General features: G+C 44.5%; 1 protein-coding gene across 1 annotated transcript; it reads right to left on the bottom strand.

Annotated features, from left to right (window-relative positions):
* Window positions 1-588: 588 nt before the first annotated feature.
* Window positions 589-23,467, bottom strand: fzd3a (frizzled class receptor 3a). The gene is made up of 8 exons (XM_085770790.1): window positions 23,049-23,467; window positions 11,588-11,784; window positions 9,748-10,210; window positions 9,340-9,639; window positions 8,836-9,087; window positions 3,653-3,801; window positions 1,633-1,890; window positions 589-969 (listed from the first exon to the last, which is right to left on the bottom strand). The coding sequence occupies exons 1-8, from the start codon at window positions 23,247-23,249 to the stop codon at window positions 711-713; spliced, it is 2,079 nt and encodes a 692-aa protein (XP_085626916.1). The 5' UTR covers window positions 23,250-23,467; the 3' UTR covers window positions 589-710.
* Between the last annotated feature and the right edge of the window lie 181 nt (window positions 23,468-23,648).

Below are 23,648 nucleotides of genomic sequence, written 5' to 3'. Positions count from 1 at the left end.
ATGACGAAGCACAGGTTTCATTTTACATCATGGTTCCACAGGTGCAGTCAAGTCTCTGAATATTAAAAACACTTGAGGATGACAGACCATAAACCTGACTAAGATCATTTGAACTTGTGTTTTTGGGATCAGCCACAGGTAAAGCTGAGAGGACGATTTAAGGCAAAAATCCTTTAGTTGTTTGACTAAACTTTGAGCTAATGTGTTACCTTTCATGCACAGTTTCAGATCAGCTGTTTAAACATTTGCCTTTATAAATAGAGGTTTTCAGGTTTAAGTTTCCAGAATTTTATGCACAAAACTGTAAAATAATTGAGACGTCAGAAGCTGAAGAGGTGCAAAATAGGTAAAAAGTCAAATCTAAAAAAGGTCAGCCTTAAAAAAACAAAAAACATACCCTGCCTCCACCTTCCTCTGTGATTAAAGCACAGACTGGAAGAGAAGGCTCGTAGTGTCGGCCAGTGTCCTTTATACACACAGTACAAGTAGAGTCAGTGTCACATGGAGCTCAGTGGTTCAGGTCCAGCAGTTCAACATCTGCTGCAGTTGTGTAAACTGGACCCAGATCAGGTTAAGGCATCAGTCCACACTCGGTCCTCTCAGTGAACTGAAGCATCAGCTCAGCTCCGGATCCTCACACATTCTTCATCCTTGTAACAAAGAGACGGGAGTCTTCTTGGTGAGTCTCCAGGAGAGGAGGGGACAGCGCTTCAGGCCGTCGCTCCGTCCTCCTCCAGGACTCTGTGGATCCCGTTTCCAGGGACGCCGAGGACGGCCTGGGTGGTGCTGCTCAGGTCTCTGATGCTGCTGTGTCGCGACTGGCTCTCCAGCCGCTGGGTGGAGCCGTGCCGTGACAGGCTGTCCAGGCGATTGGTGCTGCAGTGCCTGGACTGTGATTGGTCGTTGAGGCGCGGCATGCTGCCATAGGGCGGCCGCTCGTCTGCTGCTCTGAAGCTGGAGGCCGTGTACCTGAGAGGGATATGAGCACCGATCAGCTTCAGGCATCAAGCTTCCTGTTTGGGCAAATTCGCCTATTGCCATAATCCCTATTATGTAACATTACGACACATGAAGCAAATAATCAAAACTACTTGCACTTTTAAAATCCCTCCGCCCAGCAGCAGGAATGTAGTTCCAGTTACGTATTTGCCTCAAAAACAACTCAGTCTCGTAATGTTACATGATTATCTCATAGCGTGGTGAATGTGCAGGTCACAACTTCTCCACCAGAGTGAGTCCTCTGTTGCTCACCCTGAGGTTTCTCCAATTTTTCCCTGTTAAAAGGGTTTTCTATGGAGTTTTTACTCAGTGGATATGAGGGTCTAAGGACAGAGGATGTTGTTATGATGCCATGTAAAGCCCTTTGAGACAAACTGTTTGTAAAAACGGGCTATACAAATACAATTGCCTTGCCTTTTGGAGTTGTTGGATTGTGTATCAGGTGAGTTTAGAGGAACAGGGGACCTGTACCGTTCACCTCCATTGTGTTCACCGAGATGCTCACGTCTCTGCCCCGCAGATCTCAAAACAACATGCACCGATAATTAAAGGAAATGAACCTACTGCTATAACTATAGGGATTGTGGCAATAGGCGAATTTATCAAAATGTTGAACTATCCCTTTAGACTGACCTGCCGTCTCTGGAGCGGTGCAGGCTGCCGTGGTAACTGCTCATCTTGGAGCGTCCGCTGCGGACCGAGCCGGCCCGGCTGGTGCTGGCGCTGGGCGGCTCGTCCAGCATGGCCAGGTGGGTGGACGAGGCGTGGGTGGACGTCCCCTGGGTGGACGTCCCCCGAGACTTCCTCACGATGGGCGTGTTGGGGTCCCGGAAGAGCAGCTGGGCGAAGTCGGGCTCCTGCAGCACCTGGCGGCTCTCGTTGACCATCCCGCTGCAGCAGGGGAAGGAGGAGGGGGACGGGGGGGAGGAGGAGGAGGAGAAGGGCAGAGGAGGAAGAGAGGGCAGGGACAGACGCAGGAGGGTGGGGAGGGACAGGGGGAAGGTGGCGGGGTGGAGGGCGTGGTAGAAGAGGATGGAGGAGTGTGTGGAGCAGGCGGTGGGAGAGGGGGTTAATGCTCTGAGTTTGGAGGGGGGGGGAGTGAGTGCAGAGAAGGGCCTGTGTTCACCAACAAGCCACACACACCTACACACACACACAAGTCTGTTCACCCGCTCACACCGCAGGGTCTACTCTGTTCCCGTGACAACATCTACAGCTCCTCCTCCTCTCCCTGCACAGGAGCTGAGCTCACGGACACAGCTGCAGCACTAACACCTATGGTACTGGATGCTACTGTACCACAATAGAGGAAGTGGACTCATAGAAATATCTTTGGATTAGATAAGGACTTACATTTCAAACATCACATCTCCTACTTGTCAAAAAGCTAAAATTCATAGTGAGTTTTCGTACAGATTTAAATCTTGCTTTTCTGTTACTGCCCGTTTGCGTCTAGTCAATAGTTTATTTTTATCACAGCTTGTCACTATTTATAGGATTGCTTGTCCGACCACCCTAGCAAAACTGGATCCCATTTATCATTCTGCTCTGAGATACACAACAGGCTCAGCCTTCAGAACCCACCATTGCACTTTATACACACTTACAGGACTTTCTTCCCTTAATACTCGAAGGCTATTGTACTGGTACACCTTAATCTACAAGGCTGTTTTAGGCAAGCTGCCGTACTACATCTGTTCTAAGTTTATTGCTGTCCAGATGACATTTGATGTCTCTTGTTGTCTTGATCTTGCTGTGTTTGTTTGCTTGTATTTTGTACTTGTACTGACCAGGACGACCTTGTAGAAGAGATTGTTAAATCTCAATGGATCCTTCCTGGATAAATAAATAAAAAAATGAATCTGTGAGTGAACAGTTTCCTCTGGAACAGCTGCACCTCCCTCTCTGCTTCTACACATCCACATAAAGCTTTTCAAATTAAAGCTGAGACCTGACATGCTGATGTAACTCTCAGTATTTGATTTCAAACTGAATGTAACGAAGCTGGAGCCTGAAGGAAATAAAACTCCTCCCATCGGGACTGTTGATCTGTGATTGGTTGTACGTGTTCAGGCCTCCAGGCCAGAGAAAGATTGTTGTCTTGGTTGAATGTTGAAGGAGTCAACAAGCAAGTGAATCAACTGATCACTGCTGCAGTGTTTCTCTGATTTAATTGAAGTGCTTTAGTTGTATAAACCTAAAAACACTCAGGACTCAGGGTGTGTGTGTGTGCACAACAACATCATTTCCTTCCTTCATGTAACTGTCAAGGCAAGTTTTAAAAATGATTTTCAGAAGAAGTTGATCTTATTTCATATTTTCACTAAATTAGATTTTTGTGTGTTCACTGCCATTTGTGTTCATCATGTTGTGTACTGTAGCTGTGATCTGGATGAAGCAGAGAGTCGGTTCATTCGACGAAGCTTTGAGACTAAAAATCCACTCAACTTGTTTTTATCTAATTATCACTACAAAGACATGAAACGCTTTGGATTCAGCTCCAGTTAAAAAATACTGGGGCAAAACTTACGTAACAAACATTTTAAAGATGCTTTAAAGATAGTTTGTTACTAAAATATTTAGCATCTTGCATTTAAAGCGGTTCCTCTGAAGCCGAGCCCGAGGAGGGAGCTTCCTGTCTGAGACTACGTACTCTTTGCGTCTCTTGCCGTGGAAGAAGCTGGCCCACTCGAAGCACGTCTTCTTGCTGCCCACCCAGAACACCGAGGGGATCCCCACGATCAGCATCATCAGGTACTTGATGAGGAACAAGACCAGGTCAGGACGACTGGTGCTCTCCACCTGCAGGTCACAAGAAGACAACTGGTTATTGTTGTGTAGCTCAGGACACAGGAGGAACAATACATCAGTGTGAGTGAGGCTGATGTGGGAGGAAGAGCCGGAGGTAGAGAGAGCCAGAGAGGGAGGAATAAGACGGTTTGCAGCTAATACTGTACACCCACACACAGCCTCAAGGTGTGTGTGGGTGTAAGGCAGTCTTGGGTGCAGTGGCCACAGACAATGACTCCTGTTTCACATCTTATCTTTGCTCAGGCCAAAGAAGAGTCAGCAGCACCAACCAGCACAGGTGAGTTAAACCCAAACCCAGCAGACTAAACCAAACGGTGGGAGCTGCACTGTGGGTCCTGTGTGTGTGTGGAACTGTGGCTGAGTGACTTCAAGAAACAGTGTGTTGATTCACTCCCAGTGTTGAGTCTTCACACATTGTGAGGAGCAGCTGCAGGCGTCAACACACTCATCCACCTCTGACTCAACTTGTAGCCTCTTTGTTTCCCTCCGTCCTGCACCACCGCTCCGCCTCCTCTCTCTCCTTTAGTATTTTGGTGATATTCAATCAATATGCTGATGTTGAGTATATTTTGGGAGAGAACTGCGACTACTGTGATTTGAAACATGTAACATTACAGTGAAACGGTTGGAGATCAGTTTAAAGCCCCAGTATGTAACTTATTTGGCTTTTTATTAACAAAAATCAAATATTGCTTTCATAAATACGTATTTCACTGAAGTGGAATCACAGCCGCATACAAGTGAAAGCTTTCTCGTACCTTAGAATGAGTTGTTAAAAGTCGTTACAAATACATAAGTGGGTGACGCACCGAACCGAGGTTGCCATGTTGCATCGCCATTTTTTACGTTCAGTGGCAGTGTGGCCGTAGGTAACCATGGAAACTCAGCGGAGCTGTCGTCTCGGGGAGAAAGTTTTCCAGGTAGCGCCTGTTAAAACTGTCACCACTGTGTAGTGTGAGGAAGGACGGAGGCACTGATGTTGCATTCAGGTGCAGTCAGGCAGACGGCCGTCGGCAAACCAACCAATGTCATTTTACTAGACAAGAGAAAGACGGTAAAACATCACGACACCACCATGACAACATTGTCAAGCCTGTATTTTTTTGTCTCGTGCTGGTGGACCACTTGTTTACATAGATGCTTGTTTATCCTGTTACATGCAGCGTCTGTTGTCTGTCTGACATCTGCCTGATTTCATGTGAATGCAACATCAAGAATATGTTCTGATATGCAACCACACCGCTAGATGGGGGGAATTCCTACACATTATACCTTTAAGGCCTTCATGTATTTCAAATGGGTCGATGTGAACGAGTATTGTTTCAAAATACAAAGTCAATTCAGTCGTAATAAAACAGGGTTCCTACAGCTTAAGCCAAGTTAAATTTAAGACTTTTTAAGACGTTTTTAATGCCACTTGAAATGAAATTTAAGACAGACTTCACAATAAACACAAATGCAAAAAAACAAAAAAATGTAACCACATCTATTACATAGGGTTAGGGACAATTTTACCCCCTTTCCTATGTGGTCCAAGGTAAAGTGACTGCTACATGAATGATTGGGGGGGTGTGGGGGGCTATGAGTGAGTGAGTGACATCATTTAACAGCTGTGTAGTTGTGGAGAGGAGATGATAACTGGGAAATGCGCATTAAAAGAAATTTGAGTTCTGTGTGTTTCCATTAAAAGTACGGACTTTGGTGAAAACTACAAATTGAGCGAGTTTTCCGCAGCTGTCCTTTCAAAATAAATGCATAAAAAGTCTGAAAAAAAAAACTGACTCGGGAGCTGGAGGGGGCCGCCACTAAAACTTCTCTATGTCAGAATGTTACCAATTATTTTGAGATTTGAGACTAATTACAATCATAAAATCCCACTTACCATTACCATTTTTAAGACATTTGAAAAATTGATTTAAGACATTTTAATGCCAATTAAGGCCTTGTTTTTAGATTAATGAATTCAATGCCTTTTAAGACTTTTTAAGGATCCGTAAGAACCCTGTAAAAATGAGTCACTACACTGCTGCTCTGCCGTAGCAACAGCATTTCAGCTGGGATGCAGAGCACCACAGTCTCTTACTCTCTCCCTCACACACACACGCAGGTTCACTCATGCAGTCACACACAGATGTAGTCATGATGGCCTCATTATGAGTGGGCCAGGCTGAGAGCCCCCAGGCTCAGCCTCCACAGATACACTCATTACAGCAGAGAGAGAAGAGCCGACTCCTCGTTACAGCCTGGATGTCAGAGAACACATGGACACACACACACAAACCCAAACAATGGATATGCTTTATGCAGCTGCACCTACAGTTCGTTGTAGGAGGGAAAACAGCCTAGCCTGTTGTTCCTCCTCATGAGTCGTCAACCTCTGTGTGTGTGTGTGTGTGTGTGTGTGTGTGTGTGTGTGTGTGTGTGTGTGTGTGTGTGTATGACTGTTGATCAGAGAACAGCTCTGAGCCTCAGGGAAGGCTTTCAAGATAAATATAGTAAGGCACTTTGAGTCCAAGTTATCTATTGATGCTGCATGTTATGGACGTTGTGTGTGTGTTTTCATGAACACAGCACTGTTGGCAGTGTTGGGCATGTTACTCTAAAAAAGTAATTAGTTATAATTACTAGTCACTTTCCCCTAAAAGTAACTGAGTTAGTAACTGAATTACTACATTATAAAAGAAGCTAATTACAAGGGAAAGTAAAGTTGCGTTACTTTTTAAAAAATATTTCAAATTACTTGGACTCACGCCCCTAACCCCCATTTATCTGGAACTAACCAACTCACTCAGTATTCTTCCGCACAGGAAGCCAGTGAGGAGGAACACTGAGTGAGTGAGTTGGTTAGTTCCAGATAAACAGGTGTTTTCTGACTGCAGCAGAAAAACTGATGGACTCAAAAAAATATGTAACGTACTTGAGTCAAATAACGGTGCATTTTATTGTCAGTAACGGTAACGGTGTAATAATGGAGGAAACAGTGACAGTTTGATCACTTGTTACTGAAAAAAGTAGCGCAGTTATTTTATAACGCGGTTATTCCCATCACTGACTGTTGGGGGCAGGATGCAGAGATGAACCTTTACACCTAGACGCCTCTCCACCGTGCGCTGCTACATCACAGAGCTCAGCTTGTGTTCAGATGCTGCAGCTCTGATGTGTAGCAGCTTGACCCCGGCGACCCCGGCCTCCGCCTGCAGAAACACACTGGATTACTGCAGCGACTCTTACACAATGCAGCGTTTACGTGACAGATTAAGACTAGGACTCTGCAGCACAATGCGTCCGATCTTAGTCCCATTCTCTTGCGTTTCTTCCCACAGCTGCAGCTTCAGTGTTGCTGCGACAAAGGAAAATATCAGGTTGCCAGTGACTCAGGTCGCTTCTACCGGTAAAATTTGTTTGACTGTGTCGAGTGCTGCGAAGGAATGAAAATAAATGTCACCTGGTTTACAATCAGTTTAAACTGTGATAGTTGAGACAGAGCAGTGGCTGACGTCCAGATTAAGGCAGAAAATACCAGAGGCAATTCAACAGAGGAAGAGTGGATACTTAAGGTCGGACTTAGACTTGTCAAAACAACACATAAACACCAGGAAACAGTCTGCACCACCGCACACACACAACACTCCTTTACTCTGCTCCACCACAGTTACAATCCCCTTTGAACATAAAGAGGTAACAGGATGTGCAAAGGCAGCAGCTCACATGGGAGCTGATACCTGGCTGCAAGGAGCAGAGAACAACAGATAAAGAGAGCTGTTTGAATTATTAACGGCACTGAGATGAGCTGCAGCATGTGTGCTGCTGCTGCTGCTGCTGCTGCTGCTGCTGCTGCTGGAGGCAACCACAGCTCTGTGAAGTGACGACTGAGTGTGAGCGCCACAGTTTATACTGGACAGTGACTGTGTTTGCATTCACACAGTATCCGCTTGTATCTGGGACACACAGTCTCACCGAGTATCCGCTCTGTAACATCTCTGTGCGTGAACACATCTGGCAGGTCTCGGCTCTCTCCAGCTGTTACCTCTAGCCTCCTTCACAGTTGTACATTTAATGTGGAAGAACATCTGTGCAACAGTCAGAGAGGGAAACTCTAGTATCAGCTGGTTTCTAAAAACTGTAGTAATCGTTCATCATGTGTTCTCTGGATGAATTATCCGTCGCCAAAATTTAGCATCACAATACTCAAAAGCACTAATATCCTGTTTACATGTGTAAATACACTAGTAGCGTGTTCCAACAAATGAATGTCATACTTCATATAAATCAAGTCAACTTCTGTCAGGAAGTAGTCGAGTTTTATGTGTCATCAGTCCCCACTGGAAAAATATGACACAACCAGATGACAGCACATATGCAGACAGGCTTAGCTAACGGCTAAGCCTGTCTGCATATGTGCTGTCACAGCTTGAAGCCGGCAATCCACTGTATATTTTTACCCTTTAAAATGTTGTTTTTTGCAGATTTAATGAACACCTGATCTGTTTGGGAACCAAATGATACAGGAATTATTCATCAGGACCAGAACAGGATAAAAATGACTAATGATTATGTTATTAAAGGGACAACGAGGAGTTTCTATTTGGTTATAAAAAAGTCTCACGTTAATGTGGATGAATCTACGCTACCCACACTTGTTAATGGGCCCATTTTCGATAAATATATCATTTTGTCTCTATCATTATTTTGTTATTATTAGTGGTGGCGGAAATGCTGGTCGAGCCGACCAGCGTTTTTTACTTTCGGTTTCGCGGCGAGTTATGAGAATAACGCCGCAGAATCGCTGTTTATGGTCGGAACTACGGCGGTATGTGAACCTCTTTGAACCTCTGACTTTAATTTTTGATGAATGAAAACACGAGTCCGTCTTGCGCCGGTCAAAGAATTTCACGGTGCGCGCGGAGGCTCATAAATGCAGTGTGAAAACGCTTCGCTTTTCCAAAACTCCTCGTTGTCCCTTTAAATATAAAATACTAAATACGGTGCACTGTTCCTTTGAAAGACCAGAGTGGGATGTATCACCTGGTAAGGACAGGGGATGTGGTAGTCTCTGCACTTCTCCTGCACCCAGGTGGTCTCCCAGACGGCTCTGTAGCTGTTCTCATACAGGTAGCAGGCCAGGACGGTGAGCAGGGGGACCAGGTAGAGGACGGAGAACACGCCGATACGAATCATGAACTTGACCAGCTTCTCCTGGTTCTCCTTCTCCAGTGGGATCTCCATGCGCACTCGGTTCAGAGCCGCTATGCCTGCCAGGAGCAGCGCCACGCCGACCTGAGATGACATGAGAGAGGGACGAGGTCAAACATGGGAGCTGACAGCGTGGGCCTGTTAGTGGACAAGTCATTATTCTGTTCATTCAGGAAGTACAACTGGGGCAAAACAAGATATTTTCAAACATCTGCCTCCAGGAAAGTCTAGTTACATTATGAGTCATTGTACTTTAAAAAATTCCACAGACTGCAATAATACACTCCTGAAAAAAGAGGAGAGAAGAAGAGTTGTGTCTGTAGTATCCTTCCTCACCACTACATCCAGTCCCAGTGGGACCAGCAGGAACCAACGCAGCGCCGTCAAGTTGTAGAGTCCCACGAAGCAAACGCCGCTGACGCTGTCTCCCTCGATCTTGTTCATGGCGAGCAGGGCGACGGTGAGGACGCCGGGGACGCCCCAGGCACAGGCGTGGAAGAGGAGAGCCTTCTTCTCGATGGCCTCGCTGCCCCACTTGGGGACGGCAGCCAGGAACCAAGTGATGGTCAGGATGACCCACCACACGCTGCCGGCCATGGTGAAGAAATACAGCACCATGAAGAGAAGAGTGCAGGCCTGAGACAGACACAAAACAACATGGAAGATTAGTATTATTATCATTATTATTATGAGAGTGTGGGATGAAGTAAAGCAAACAATACCAAGTAATAGACAGACTCTGACCTTATTGTGGGAGCCTTGAGTCACAGTTGAAGCTCTAAACCTCCCGGGAATCGCTGCGTTACAGGAAACTCTGTCTTCCAACAGAAAGCCCAGGAAAAACACCAGGGACACCATCATGTAGCACACGGCGTAAAATATAATGGGGCGCTCGGGGTAGCGGAACCGCGACACGTCGATAAGAAACGTCAGGAAGGTAAAGAGAGTGGCAGACAGGCAGACGATGGACACCACCCCGATGAAGTAGCGGGCGAACATGAGCTCCTCCCGTGTGAAGTACATGTTGGGGCAGGGGGGCGAGCAGTCCCGGACCCCCATGAAGGAGTAGCCCAGCTCGGGGTCGATCTTGAGCTCACGAGGACACCAGAAGCCATAGTCCCTCTGGACGGAGATGGTCGACTCGGTGGTGTCCGAGCTGGACAGGAGGTCTACGGGACGGGGGTAGGACTCGTCACAGTCCGGGAACCTGGGAGGAGGAGGAGGAGGATGGTGAGGATGATGAAGACCTTAGGGTGCCTGCAGCTGTTCAGCCTTTAACAACAGATTACACACACACTGCCAATGTGATATTATTGCCAAGGAGCTTCAAAAGTGATCTGCAGTTTTTTAGTTTAATGAATCTACTCGTGGCTCCCAGGCACCTGCTGATTACATGTCACATTACTGCAGCACAAAGAGGAGGAATACAACTTGCACTGACTTGAAGCCTGTCTCAGACACGCAATATGTTTCTAATGAGCATTTACCATTTTTATTTTCAGTCACGTTATCATTGTACTGACAAGAAGCCGAATTCATGTTTTGAAGCTTTTTCTCGTCATTTTTTATCATCATTAAACAAACTAACTGAAAGAGCTAAATCTAAAATTTCACAATGTTCTTTTTTTTTCTATTTATCTCTTTGTTCTCATTCTCGATCAGTCATTTCTTTGGTTTTGTATTTATCATTGTATGTATTATTATTAGTCAGTTTTAATTTACAGTCATGGCTTGTTAGTGTTTGTAGCGTTTGGGGTTTAGCTGTTTCATTAGCTGTTTTCATTTCATAGTCAGTTCTGTCTCTACTTGTGGTTGGTTATAACCTTCACGTGTTCTGTTCCGGACTGGTATAAATATTTTTTAATTAAATGACCCCTCCACATTTATTCACCATTTTTATCCCAAGTTCCACTTGTACCAACTCATGTGTGTGATGTTGTTTTTGGTAAAAATAGAAATCATCTTCAGCATTAGTGCCGTGCTGGACATGTCTGTGAGCTGTGATGTGTTTGATGTGCAGGTGACTGAATCAACTATCTGGCCACTAAACTAGTTGGTTTGGCTGGGAAAAGAAAAGAAAAATTCAAATAACTGGACAGTGGAGTCCAGAAGTCTGGGACCACTTTCTTATTATGGGAATGTGGTCTCAGACTTCTGGACTCCAATGTATCTGAGGCGGCCAAATCTCCTGCTCCGTTCCCCAGCTTCTCATTAGCACATAAATGCACCACACAGATCAGTCCAGCTGCATTCCAGCGCTATCATAAAAGTTCAATGTTCCATCTGATTGATTATCTGTTTCTAAAAAGTTTTATGTCGTCCAACAGACTGTTATACGGTGCTGTACTGGTGCGTTCTGGTCTGATCTATAAATCTTTGTCCCAACACCACATTTCACCAATAGAAACATGCTACTCTCTCTAAGCATCTTCTGCTGTGTGGTCATGAAAATCAATCATTTTGACATGCTTGCTGTATTATCAGCCCTCCCAGAGAAGGGAAAATCTTCTTGAATTACTAATGCAGCAGGGCTGTTCCTGCCAAGATGAATCCGGGGGAAAAGAATGATTACTGTTGTAACAACCTGTTGCAGTCCATCTCCTCCGGCCAGCTGACGCCGAACATGTCCATTAGTTTGTAGCAGTCGCTCTTGGCCTGCAGACAGAGGCGGCGACAGGGCAGAGTCATTCGGCCGTACTCTGTGCACACGGGAGCGTAGAGCGCGCAGAGGAACATCCTGAGCTCTGGGGAGCACTGCAGGTTCACCATGGGATGGAACGGCTGCAAGCAGAGACAGAGAGAAAGACACACAGAGAGACCTTTTTTTTAGTCTACGAGTACATCAAACACCAGGACAGAATAATGCACCTCTTTGATTTCAATCTGTTTTGGAAGTGTCACTCGGTGGTAGTGTTACACAGTGTTGCTCCGAGCCAACACGCTGTGAGCAGCTCAAAGGGATCAGTGGAGCATGTTGTCTGACACTTGATGGAGATGAGTCCATATAAACAACTGTGGCCCCTTTCCTAATAATCCCCTCCACCCCAATCATTTCAGATCCCCCTTCCTCCATCTCCGCTCTCCTCCTTCCCTCCAACCTCCACATAGGAGCAGCACTACAAGCCGGCCAACCCCCACTTGTCCCCCCCACACACACACACACAGCTACTGACAGGGTCTTTGTGTAGCAGGGAGGACCACGCTGTGACTGACTGACACACTGTAGTAACGTGCATACACTCGCAGACACACACACACAGGCCAAACTACTGACGGAAGTATATTATTGCGCGCTCACACACCCACGCAGCAGCACAATAATGTTCTCACACATATAAACTGAGCCAAGAGGCGGTGTGTGTGTGAGCAGGAAGCATCTATGGGCCACGTTGTTAATATGCAAATAGCTATGGGAGAGGGGGAGTTGTGTGTCTGTGTGTGTGTGGGAAAGCATATGCACATATATAAATCCATGTATCAACAATACATATCTCTGTATATCTGCATTTGTATATACGCCGGTGTTGGTGTGTGTATATGTGTGTGTGTGTGTGTGTGAGTGTGTTACAGAAAGGCCTCCAGCCACACCCAAGTGAGTCAGACAAACACTAGCGTTCCTCCCCCAAAATTTAAAGACAGAGGTCTGTATGACAGACAGGGACAGGGAGGGGGAGGGGCGGGGGAAGGTAGGGGAGGGGTGAGGGGTGAGAAGAGGACAGGCAGGGGGCAATTTGTCTCTGTGTTTGTTAGAGGGGAGGATATTAAGGAGGACAGCTCAGTGTGGTTTTTACATGTCCAACACTTGGTTGTGTGTTTCCAGTGTAAAGTAAATGGAGAGAAGGACAGTTACACTATGAACTGACGTCTCTGTGTGGACGATATCCCTCAAGTCTGTCCAAACAGGACAAATCTGGGCTCTGTATATATGTTCCATGTCACTTAAAGAGAGCTATTGTTGAACTAATGAGGCCATTCTGCCACATCCAAAAGCCGCTACACTGACAGTGAAAGGAGGAGCAGCTGGGCTACACATTGTAGTGTATACAAAACATATCGCACACCGCTCACTCTTTGTTGTTTCCTTCCCCATGTGAGCTAAAAAAAGAAAAATACAACACATCTGAGTCACATCCCAGAAATCACTTAATCCGATTCTTTAAAAAAAAATGAAACATGAACTCAAAATGAATGTGTAACCTTATAAAATAAAACCCCTACATTTGATATTAAAAATGTCTGCAGCGTCTTTCTGTCATTATTTTCTAGCTCATGAATAACTTCAAGGAACCACTTGTGATCTGATCTTAATCATTTGCTTCTTTAGCGTCAGTCAGATTTGAACAGATTATTTTAATGTGTCCCCACCATATGTCTACAACGTCGGTCCACATCCTATCCTGACAGCATGTTCGCCTGCCACCCACATGTGATGTCTTTATGTAAAAAGGATTAGGATGGGTGTTAGGCTTGGCCCTCAAAGCACAAAGCAGCCACATCCACGCAGCTTTTGTCATCGCCTCGTTCATATCACCTCTTTTCTGGCAGGAGGATGCTCAGCTGCTGAGGAAGAGACAGAAAGTGATCATGAGACAAGACAAGAGGTGCTCGGGCTGGTTCGTCACGTCCACTCACCGTGAGGGGATCAGGGACGGGCGGGCGTTGACGGGGATTTATGATCACATGTAGAATCCATAACAAGGATTCATATCGCTCTCTGATGCGCAGGGGATCAGTTTTGCTGACTTCCTCGCCTGTCACAACTGAGATTAATCAACTATTCGATCGTGTAATTTCTCTACAAATGGAGTCATCACGTTTCAGTGGGCACCACTGTACGATGACACAATGACATGAGCACGCTCTGAGCCACAATTATCTGTGAAGCATAAAAACAACTGCTACTAGAGTGATCCACCTTGAGCTGGGTCTATTACCGCAGATGGACACCATCCATCACACTTTACTGTTTAATGTCTTCTGACAGTGAAGACAGGCTGCGCTGCAACAAACACACTCTCACTTTTCTGTCATATTGTTTTGTTTTTTATATCGCTGGAAGATTTTTCCCGTAAGTCAGATCTGACGATAACTTTTATTATTTATTTCAAGATATTCAAAGAAGCAGTTGAATGCTGCAAAACATTTTCTTCGTGTATCAAATATTTGATTAATTAAATGTCTTGTCAGACTGAAAAACTAGCAAATATTCACATTTAATAAGATGGAATTAAGGCTGAAGATGAATCATCTATCATTTAAAAAAAGGGAAAAAAAGAAAGAAAAGGAAGTCAATTATCTTACTATAAATTATTCCCTATAATAATCCACTTACCACGCATCAAGTAAAATAGCAAATTAGTTTGCAAAACGTATTTAACTACACACTCTCCAGTGCATAGTGAGAAGATTTGGACTTGATACAACTATGATAAAGACACCATTCATTGTAATAAGCTTTTTAAATAAAATACCTTTAGACTATCGTCTTACAGCTACAGTCAGGTAGAACAAGGTCAAAGAAACAGAGAGGGAAACTGGAGTATGTTGTTCGACAGTCTCTGGAGAAGCAACACACAAAAGCACACAATCCTGTAGTTCACTACTCCACCCTGCCAGCAGTGTGAAAAAGGTGCGACTGTACTCGTGTGACTGGGTCTGTGCGCTGTTGCCAGTGTGTGTTCTTGTGACATCTACGACTTCATCTGCGCTGCTCTGACAGCGTGGGTGTAGCACTCACACATGATCTGATGCAGCTAAAGTGAGCTCGCATCTTTTTGCTCTTCTACTGTGTTGTGGCTCCCGCAGGCGACTGATCTGCTCCATAGAACACAGTGTGCAGCTCTTTACTGGACTCCGAGTGTGACATGCCATAGGAAACGCTTGAATAAATATATAGGCTACAAGAAGAGAGGCTCAGCTAAGTGAAAAAGCTCAGCTTCTCTTCATATTCATGCCTCTTCCTATTCATCATACTTCCCATTTTCTATTTATATACTCCTCCATCATCCATCTCTCTCTCCTGCCCCTCTTACCCCTCCTCCATCCCTTCAGTATCTCCATTCAGCCATTTTATGACAGTCAGCCCATCATGGGAGCCAGTGTGGGCAGGACTGGACTAGTGCTGGGTGGGTCATACAGTACATCTGGTTGCTGCTTTACACATACAGTCTGCAGCCCAAACAATTTCAACCAGCAGCATCTTGAGGCCCTGCGGAGGCTCGGCACCCTCCACAGGGACTCTGTGTTAATGGCCACACTAGAAACAGCTGGTGAACCACTGGTCCGATGAATGGCCAGGGGTTTGTCATGGCGCTTTCCAGCCCAGAGCCAGCCGTGTAAAGAGAATCAAGCGTGTAATACACAACTCTGTCGAATGGCGCAGGGCCTGGGGGGGGGGATATGCTAATGTAATTTCAGCTTCGATCCCGCTGCTACAGTCATTACGTATTCATGGGAGTTTGTTAGGGGATTTTTTGATCTCCGAAAATGTGGAATAATGTGCCACTCTGGAAATAGCAGGCTCACACACACAGTCTGACATGCAAGTTAGAGGAGCAGCGGATTCTGGGGCCGACAAACATTTCACACGAGGGGGGTAAATGTAATGTAATGTAAGTGCTGGTTTGTTTTGCAGTTTTTCTAAAATGTATTTTTAAAAATAGGGAAAAGAATTTCAGATTTGATGTAGCTTTTCCTAACAGCTCTGAAAGCTGAAAGGTTTAAAATATTTAACACCATGTATCTCACTAACTGGCCCAGTACAAGTACAGCAATAGGGACAGAAGGAAAAACACTAAGGACACAAAAGTCAAGACAAAGTGAAAACCAAACTAAAGGGAACTGAGCAACTACTAAACTAAAGTCAGACCCAGATCCCCCCAAACAAGAGAGGACCCTTTAACAGAGAGCTGCAACACAACACCTTCATACCTACAGTATATAAACATACCTCAAAAGAAGAAACAACTAATTGTGATATTTATCTTGATTAAAAATAAATCTAACTGACTTTTATCTAATTCATGACTTTCCCTTCAGTCTGCCTTAGCAAAGAATAGTATTCACAATGTCGGTCATTGCATCAGTTTTGTTATCTGAAAGAAAGAACCTGATATTTTTCAATGTAGCTGTGGATCAGTAGGAGAAGCACAGGTGCTATGAAAAGCATTAATAACAGCTCTGTTCCATTCAAGCGCCCCAGTAAGTATCATTCATACAAACTTGGCCTCTGGATCTTGCCTTGACTATGTTGTATTAAAGATGCAGTTGTGCACTACATGGTAATCGTCCACTTCATTTTGGTGATCGTAGCTGTGCATTCATCTTGTTGCTTTGCCAGAGATGTAAATGAATAAACTGTGATTAAATACCAAACACCAGAGAAAACCACTGGTCTGAAATTCAAGGCGATCGTAATTACTGAAAATCTTTGGAATAACGAAATGAAAAGGAATATCATTTAAAGTAATTATGCATGCAGTTAAATGCAGTGAATATACATTTATGAATTTGCATATTTCTCTCTGAGATCAAAACCTCTGATCTTAGAAGATGTAGGCCTCAGCCTTGACCTTAGTTTCACCTCCACCAGTTTTGAGATTAATCTGCATCAAGACTGTCATGATATTAATTATTAATAGGGCCTGGTCCTATGAAGTGCATCCAAATGTGGTTTTATGTACTTTCCTAATGCTAAAGTAATTAGTTTTTAATAAAGGCACTGAGTCAGCTGTTGAGATGCTGTGACTGATGCATCGCTGACAAAGAAGCCCACCATGGCCAACTGGTCTGTGCTGATCTGCTCTTTCATAAACACCTCCCAGTCACCTTTCTTCCCATCATCCCCCCTGTCCTCCCTTTGCCCCTTTCCCTCCTGCATTTTCTCTCCCTCTCTCCCCCCTTTATCCTCCTCTGCTGCCATTCCAATTCCCCAAATTTCCAAGCTCAGCGCCATGGCGACGAGTGATGCATCACCAGGGAAGAGGAGGAGGAGGTGGAGGAGGAGGAAGAGGGAGGAGAGCAGGGTTCGAGGAGGTCAGGGTGCGGGGCGGAGGGGACCACCTCCCGGGAGGCAAGAAAGCCTCCGCTCCCTTTGTTAACAGCACAATTGGGACCGTTTCCTGGGCAACGGGTGAGCCCTGTGTGGGGGGAGGGGGAGGACAAAGGAGATGGGTGAGGGAGGGGGGTGGAAAGGGTGGAGGACAGAGGGGGAGAGAGAGAGACAGAGAGAGAGGAGGGATGGGCCGACAGAGTCAGCCGTGTCATTCACAGCTAAGAAAGTGTTTGAAAACCTTGTGCTCTGACAGTGTGTTAAGTCTACACACACACACACACACACACACACACAAACAGCAAGGTTGTTGTGGACCAGTGACTTGCTCTCTGGATGTGCTTCTCATTCACTTCACAGCCAATAAACACGGTGTTGGACATTAAATAAAACAACAGGCTCTTTTATAGGCTGGGTCACGCTGGGTAGGGTTTATCAGACCATGTTGTGTCTGCATGAGTGTGTGTGTTTGTGTGTGAGTGAATGTGCAAGTGTGTGCTTAGCTGGGATACATCTTTACTTGCCAACACAATAAGCAAGTTAAATGGTAGACTTTTAGTTCACTGCAGCATGTTTGAACAGACTTGCAGGCAGCATACAGCTTCATCAGCAGTTTAGAGCTACTCACTCTTCTCTACACACACACACACACACACACACACACACACACTCCTTCTTTACAAATCCATTCACACAACATGGGTGGAGGATCTGGGTTATTCTAAACAGCAGATGTAACATGACACAGTTTATCTGTAAACCTGAGACAAGAGGCTGAGTTAACGGGCTGAAAGGAGGAGGAAATGAGTGGAAGTGGGACCACAGACTATTGATCAGTCTCTGTTTGACTGCACACCGCTCACACAAAACACAGCCATGAAACCAAGATGAGCTACAAACAGTGGGATCTTGGTCATCATCTTTTATCTCAGCAACAGTCACAAAGAGCTCTCTCTGAATTTTCCCCCCAGAATGAAATTCATGTGACTTTTTTTTTTTAATCTTGCAGGCAGCCATTAAAAATGATTTGCTGCCTTGGCTCCAACTTCCTGTAAACACACCCTTTTATCAGTCTAATTCAATTAACATCCTCAGTTGTCCCTGACCCTGGCTGTTCCCATCTGTCCTTGAAGAAACAGTCGATCCTCTGCTCTGGCTTCCTTTACCATGACAGTCACATGAGGCCAATCTCTCTGAAAACCATTTCTTTCCCTTTCTTTCTGCTAAAAATACCTGAGAAGCGTGACAAAAGAGAACAAGGAGACACTTTTGCTTTTCACATTAGCAATGTGTCGTCTAAATGCAGCAAGACATTTGCAAAGGTCTGCTCTGGTCCCAGCCTAAGGAAACACTTTGTACACACTTCTGCTTCAGTAACTGTCCGGTAAAACAAAAGGCCACGATGCTACAATAACACAACATGTATCGTTCAGAGATGCACCGATCCGATACCCGCCTGGCTCGGATATCGGCTCCGATATTGACTAATAGTCTGGATCGGATATCGGATGAATGAGGCCGATCCAGCATTACGATCCAGTCATTTCTTTTTTATTAATATCATACACAGCAATACAGTTACAGCGATCTAGTGTTATTTATTTCTTTTTGCTGCTAATGTACACTTTATTATTTGTTAATAAATAATGTTAAGTACATTTATATCTGTGTTAACTTGTTACCTTTTTTTAACAAGGCTAAATGTTAATGTCAGGCCTGATGCCTTCACTCACATGGCAAAATACGGTTCATTCATTCAACAGTAGTATCGGATCGGTATCAGCCAATACGCTCAGCCCAGGTATTGGTATCGGATTGGATCGGAAAAAACTGGATCAGTTATATACTGAAAATAATATCTATTTTTCTTTTATAAAGAAGCATTTTATAGAGCTAATGTATTCCCTCATTCTGGGGAAGACGTACTGGTGTGGGCGGAGTTGTGTTTTGTCTAGTATCGTTCAGAGCTTTGTGTATGGATAGTGTGGTTGGCCAAAATCTGTCAACCTCAAGATGGAAAACAGTCATTTTAACATCACTAGACAGTAGTTTTAGAAATCATAAGACAAATCCACAGCTGAGGACGCCGCTGTACGCTCACGCTGTAGCTACACTGTGTATCCATCACTATAGAAGGGGATTTTACCCCCTTTCTTTTTTTTTATTGTAATGCCAGTCAAATCCGCCACGCTACCACTTATGAGTGTGGCACAGTATCATTGTGGCACAGAAATAGCCGATTCCCAGCCCCGAGGCCGCTGTCCCACTTCAGCTGTGAGGTCATTCTACGGTCAGAGACGACTGACTGAGTGAGGATGAGCACCGAAACAGAAAATCCTGGTTTTTAGAAATCACCTTGTTTGTGGTGTCTCCCACTCAGAAAAATAAATAAATAAATCTGTGCAAAAACCAGAGCCCAAGCTGTTTTTAATTCCTTAATGTGCACATTTCTGGTTCACCAGTTATCCATTACTGCACTAAGCACCTTAGACAAGAAGAGTTCGCAATTAGTGACATGAATGCACATCACTAGACAGCAGTTGTACACATTTTTATCGCAGAAGAGAAAGAAAACGCCAGAGTTTAAAAACAATATAATGATATAAATTCTGTCCACTTTCCCAAAGACAAAAAAAAACCTTGAAAAGACCTTGAAAAGCAAGACATGAAGAAAGAAACCCAGAAAGACACCGCTTCAGGGGGGTTTAGACAAAAACCGCAAGAACGGCAGGCGTTGGTTCTCGTCCAACTCCCTGTTTCTCCACGGTGCAGGGCATTCATCATTATTATCATGGCTATTCAGCGGAGCTAATTCCCTTTAAAATCAACTGTCAATTCTCATTTGGCTGCCCTCAACATCTTATAGGCTTTGAATTCTCCCATGAACTGGATCTAGGGCAAGTTATCTGGAAAACAAGAGCCAAACAGAGGCGCAGTCTGCGTTATTTGGAACCTATTTGGTGTCCGTGTGTTTTCCAACGAGCATTTCTGAGCGCTAAAAGAGACTTAATTGTGGATCCATGACCAATCAAAGTGAACACCGTCTAAAGCAGGAGTGCTTCTCTCTGTTCACTGCAACCCACACATTGTGATGAGGTGTGAAAAGCGAACCTGGGCCTCCTAACAACAACACTGCAGTGGGTTAGTGACATCTTGGTTGAAACCTAATCTGCATATTAATATCCATCTAAAAAAAAAAAAAAAAAAAAAAATCACACTGAGGATCTTAAACAGACGTGGCAGAGGGGGAACACCCAGGTGATGGGAGGGAATTTACCAGCCACGACATGAAAGGACACAGTGAGTGTGAGCAGACAGAAAGAGGGCAGAGAAGGAGGGTGTTTGCATCTTTTTCAAAGTGTGAGTGCAGCTGTGGTGTGGTGAGATTTTGATGTGATGCTGCACTGCTCCCACAGCCGGGCACAGTGCATGTTCACAGGTTACATAACCCTGGCTTTTTGTGCCAACCCCTCCATCTCTCCATCTCTCTCTTTCTCACTAAATGTGTACTCAAAGCCGAGCGCTGCACGCTGGAGGAGGCACAGATGGTCGGCAGGGCTCCACACATCCACATCCCTCGCTGTGCCGCGGCAGGGCAAAGGGTAAAAGTGATAGAGGGAGCGGGAGCCAATGGGAGCATGATGCTGAGGATGGATAAACGGAGATAAATATAGATGGAGGGACTGATACACACACAGATAGACGGATAGTTCAGTCAGCAGAGCATCAAATCTAATGTTTTGGTGCAGTCTGACCAGTAATTGCTCGATAGATTGAGCTGTGCAGAGAGAGATCAGCCTACATAAGGGATAGGATTAACTTAACGAGGTGATGCATCTGCTCCGTGATTGTGTTTAAATGCCTAACTCACCATTACAGAGAGGATAACGCAGCCACAATAGTCAGATGCTGTGGCTGGTAATCTATAGATTATCTAAGAAACAATAAAACATGAACTACGCAAACACTGCAATCTGAGCTTTAATCCGTCACGTGGATCAAACTGAAGCAGAGTTTGGTATCTTTTCCCCTCCAAGACTGAGTTGACAAACTGTTCCAAAGCCTGTTATGTAAAATGAGTTTGATGCCCAACAACCGATGTGCAGAGTCACTACACGTTGGGGTAAATCGCTCTGCCCGTCAACACGCCAGATGTGTGTCCATAAACCGTTTTAGGACAACACGCCCTGTTAAATCAGTGGAGTTTAAAAATGTACTGTTCTCGTGGTCCCTGGGGACAAACGTTAAAACTTAATTTTCTGCTTAATGTTTTGATAATACACTCCCAGTCCCTGGAGCTAGAGGAGCCAAATTAAAGTAGGCTAGCACTTTGATATTACCAACTCTCAGCACGTACCCAGTTAGCTCTGGTGATACTGTAGCTATCTAGGCTGCTGATGACCATGGGGCAGGCGGCGCAGCAGACACACCGAGCCACTTATTCAACATGTGAGGACAACTAATTACTTCATAATCACTAACGGCTTTCACAAACTCCTCTCCTTCCTGACCTCTGTAATATGTACAGCCTCTGTAATATGTACAGCATGTGAGTGTCTGCATATGTCTATTTTTATTTCTGTACAGCCACAACAACTTGATGTTGCAATAGAAAGAGTGAGTGAAGTGACCAGGGAAAAAGTACAGTGCACAGTAAAGGTCAGACACAGGAAGAATGTAGAAGGGAGAAAGAGAGGGGGAAAAGAAAAGAGAAGGTCAAATTGTTTTTTTAAAAAAGTGCAAAAAAGAGAGGGAGAGGAGAGATGGAGGAAAAGAATTATGCTATTTTGAAGTAAAATGTTTTGCACTCGATGCCTCTGCAGCGAGGACTTGCACCAAAAAACACATCACGCTGTGTGAGTATCCTTCAGCTTAACAACTAAGCATGGCTTTTAAACTGACGTCTCAAACACTCTCTGACTGACAGTAAAGAAACAGAGTACCTGCTCGGAGCGACCATAAAGACCAACTGCACAGTGATCTGCAGTTTAATAAAATTTGAATAACTTTAAAAAACACTGGTTTTAAGGACATTTTAAAGACAGAACCATAAAATCTCCTGAGCCTCTAACCCTGAAATAACATGAATTTACACCTCTCAAAATATGATTCAATTTAGTTACTGGTACAGTTACTAATTTGTTCCAATGCAAGTAACAATTAAATCAATTTAAGCAGAAATATGTTAAAATTCTTGCAACACCTCATATTTGTGCTTTTCAAATATGTTAGTCATGTTCAATTTAAGGTTCATGATTTTGTGTTTTTACTTTGCAAACCTGTTTATAATGGTTGGTAGATAGTTGCCAAATAATTTTGTGTCAATCATTAACTAATAGACTGATTTATAAATTGTTTCAGCTTTAGAATGAGTCATACAATGAAAAGGTCACAGAGGAAAAACATATACTACTTCATATATTAGCCTCATTATCCCAATTTGTTTTTCAAGATAGTTAATGGTAGGCAATAATATGAAAGAAAGAAGCTAAGTAATTTTGATAAACTGGAATTTAACTATACCTTCTTCAGGTAGAAGACAATTTGATACAATCAAATGGTCTTTTGACTATGACAATAGTAGTACAATAGTATAGGTGATTAGAAATACTAGGTTTTCAGAATATTTTTAGAGATCTTTGCCTCTGCATGAATGTGAATTCATGAATGTGTGAGAAAAATATATTTTATATTTTATAATTCATATTTAATTTTTCTTGGAATACATTGCAAATCTAAATTAAACAGATTGCAATGTGTCCACTGAACAGATGTGTTGGATCACAAAGCTGCTAAAGCACCTGAAACCATCTCATATGCTCATGTTTGCTGTAGTCTTACTATGTTTCAAAAGGTTTTTCACCTTAATGTGTTTAATAGATTGATTTATGTTCCTTAAATTCAGCATTGATTATCTGCAAACACTCAAAATCTGACGAACACTAATGCTTGAATCGAGATTTATACATATGCACATGTCAGAGGGTTACTGTACCTCCATGGCGAGAGCTGCAGTTTGCTGGTCGTAATGGTTCAGGATGTTGGGCATGAAGGTGGCGTTGTAGGGCAGCCCCTGGCACATGCGCAGGGTGATGGGCTCACAGGTGAACAGGCTGTGGCTCCCCGCCACCGCATCCATGGGGATGGCGACACACACCGTCAGCATGGACACCGACAGCAGCCACAGGAGATCCATGACTGATCCGGACAGGAGGGGAGAAGAAGATCCAGGGGACGGTCGGTTAGGACGAGGGGTTGAGCCCCGTTAGCATCCGGCTCATTCACCAGGAGGAGGAAATCACAGGGCTGAGGGGCCGTCCAGTCGTCTCTTCCTCCTCTTCAGATCACAGAGAAACAGTCCGGGCTGGGCCGCAAAATCCATCATGGCCATGACTGAAGATGGCTGCATCCATCACTGTGGTGATTCTGGGTGTGGAGTGTGTCATAAAACCTCCATCACCTGAGAGGTGCTGTGGTCCTTTAAGATGCTGCTGTGTGACCGAATGGCTCACACTCCTCCCTCTGCTGCCTCGAAGGACAGCGATGATGCTTCCGAGAAATACTGATGATGACAGCCACGAATGGAAAATAATGT

Source organism: Trachurus japonicus, chromosome 24 (assembly GCF_045865225.1).
Source record: "Trachurus japonicus isolate A0001 chromosome 24, Traja_1.0".
Taxonomy (NCBI): domain Eukaryota; kingdom Metazoa; phylum Chordata; class Actinopteri; order Carangiformes; family Carangidae; genus Trachurus; species Trachurus japonicus.
The sequence above is the reverse complement of the archived record's forward strand: the minus strand, read 5'-3'. Positions and strand labels throughout refer to the sequence as shown.

Bases quoted from the DNA above. Each gene is read 5' to 3' on its own strand.
- fzd3a (XM_085770790.1), bottom strand. From the start codon at position 23,249: ATGGATCTCCTGTGGCTGCTGTCGGTGTCCATGCTGACGGTGTGTGTC. The intron at 9,088-9,339 runs GTGAGGAAGGAT...ATGTCATCTCAG, and splicing joins CACTGGGACTGGATGTAGTG to GTCGGCGTGGCGCTGCTCCT. The intron at 1,891-3,652 runs GTACGTAGTCTC...CCCCTGCTGCAG, and splicing joins CACGGCAAGAGACGCAAAGA to CGGGATGGTCAACGAGAGCC.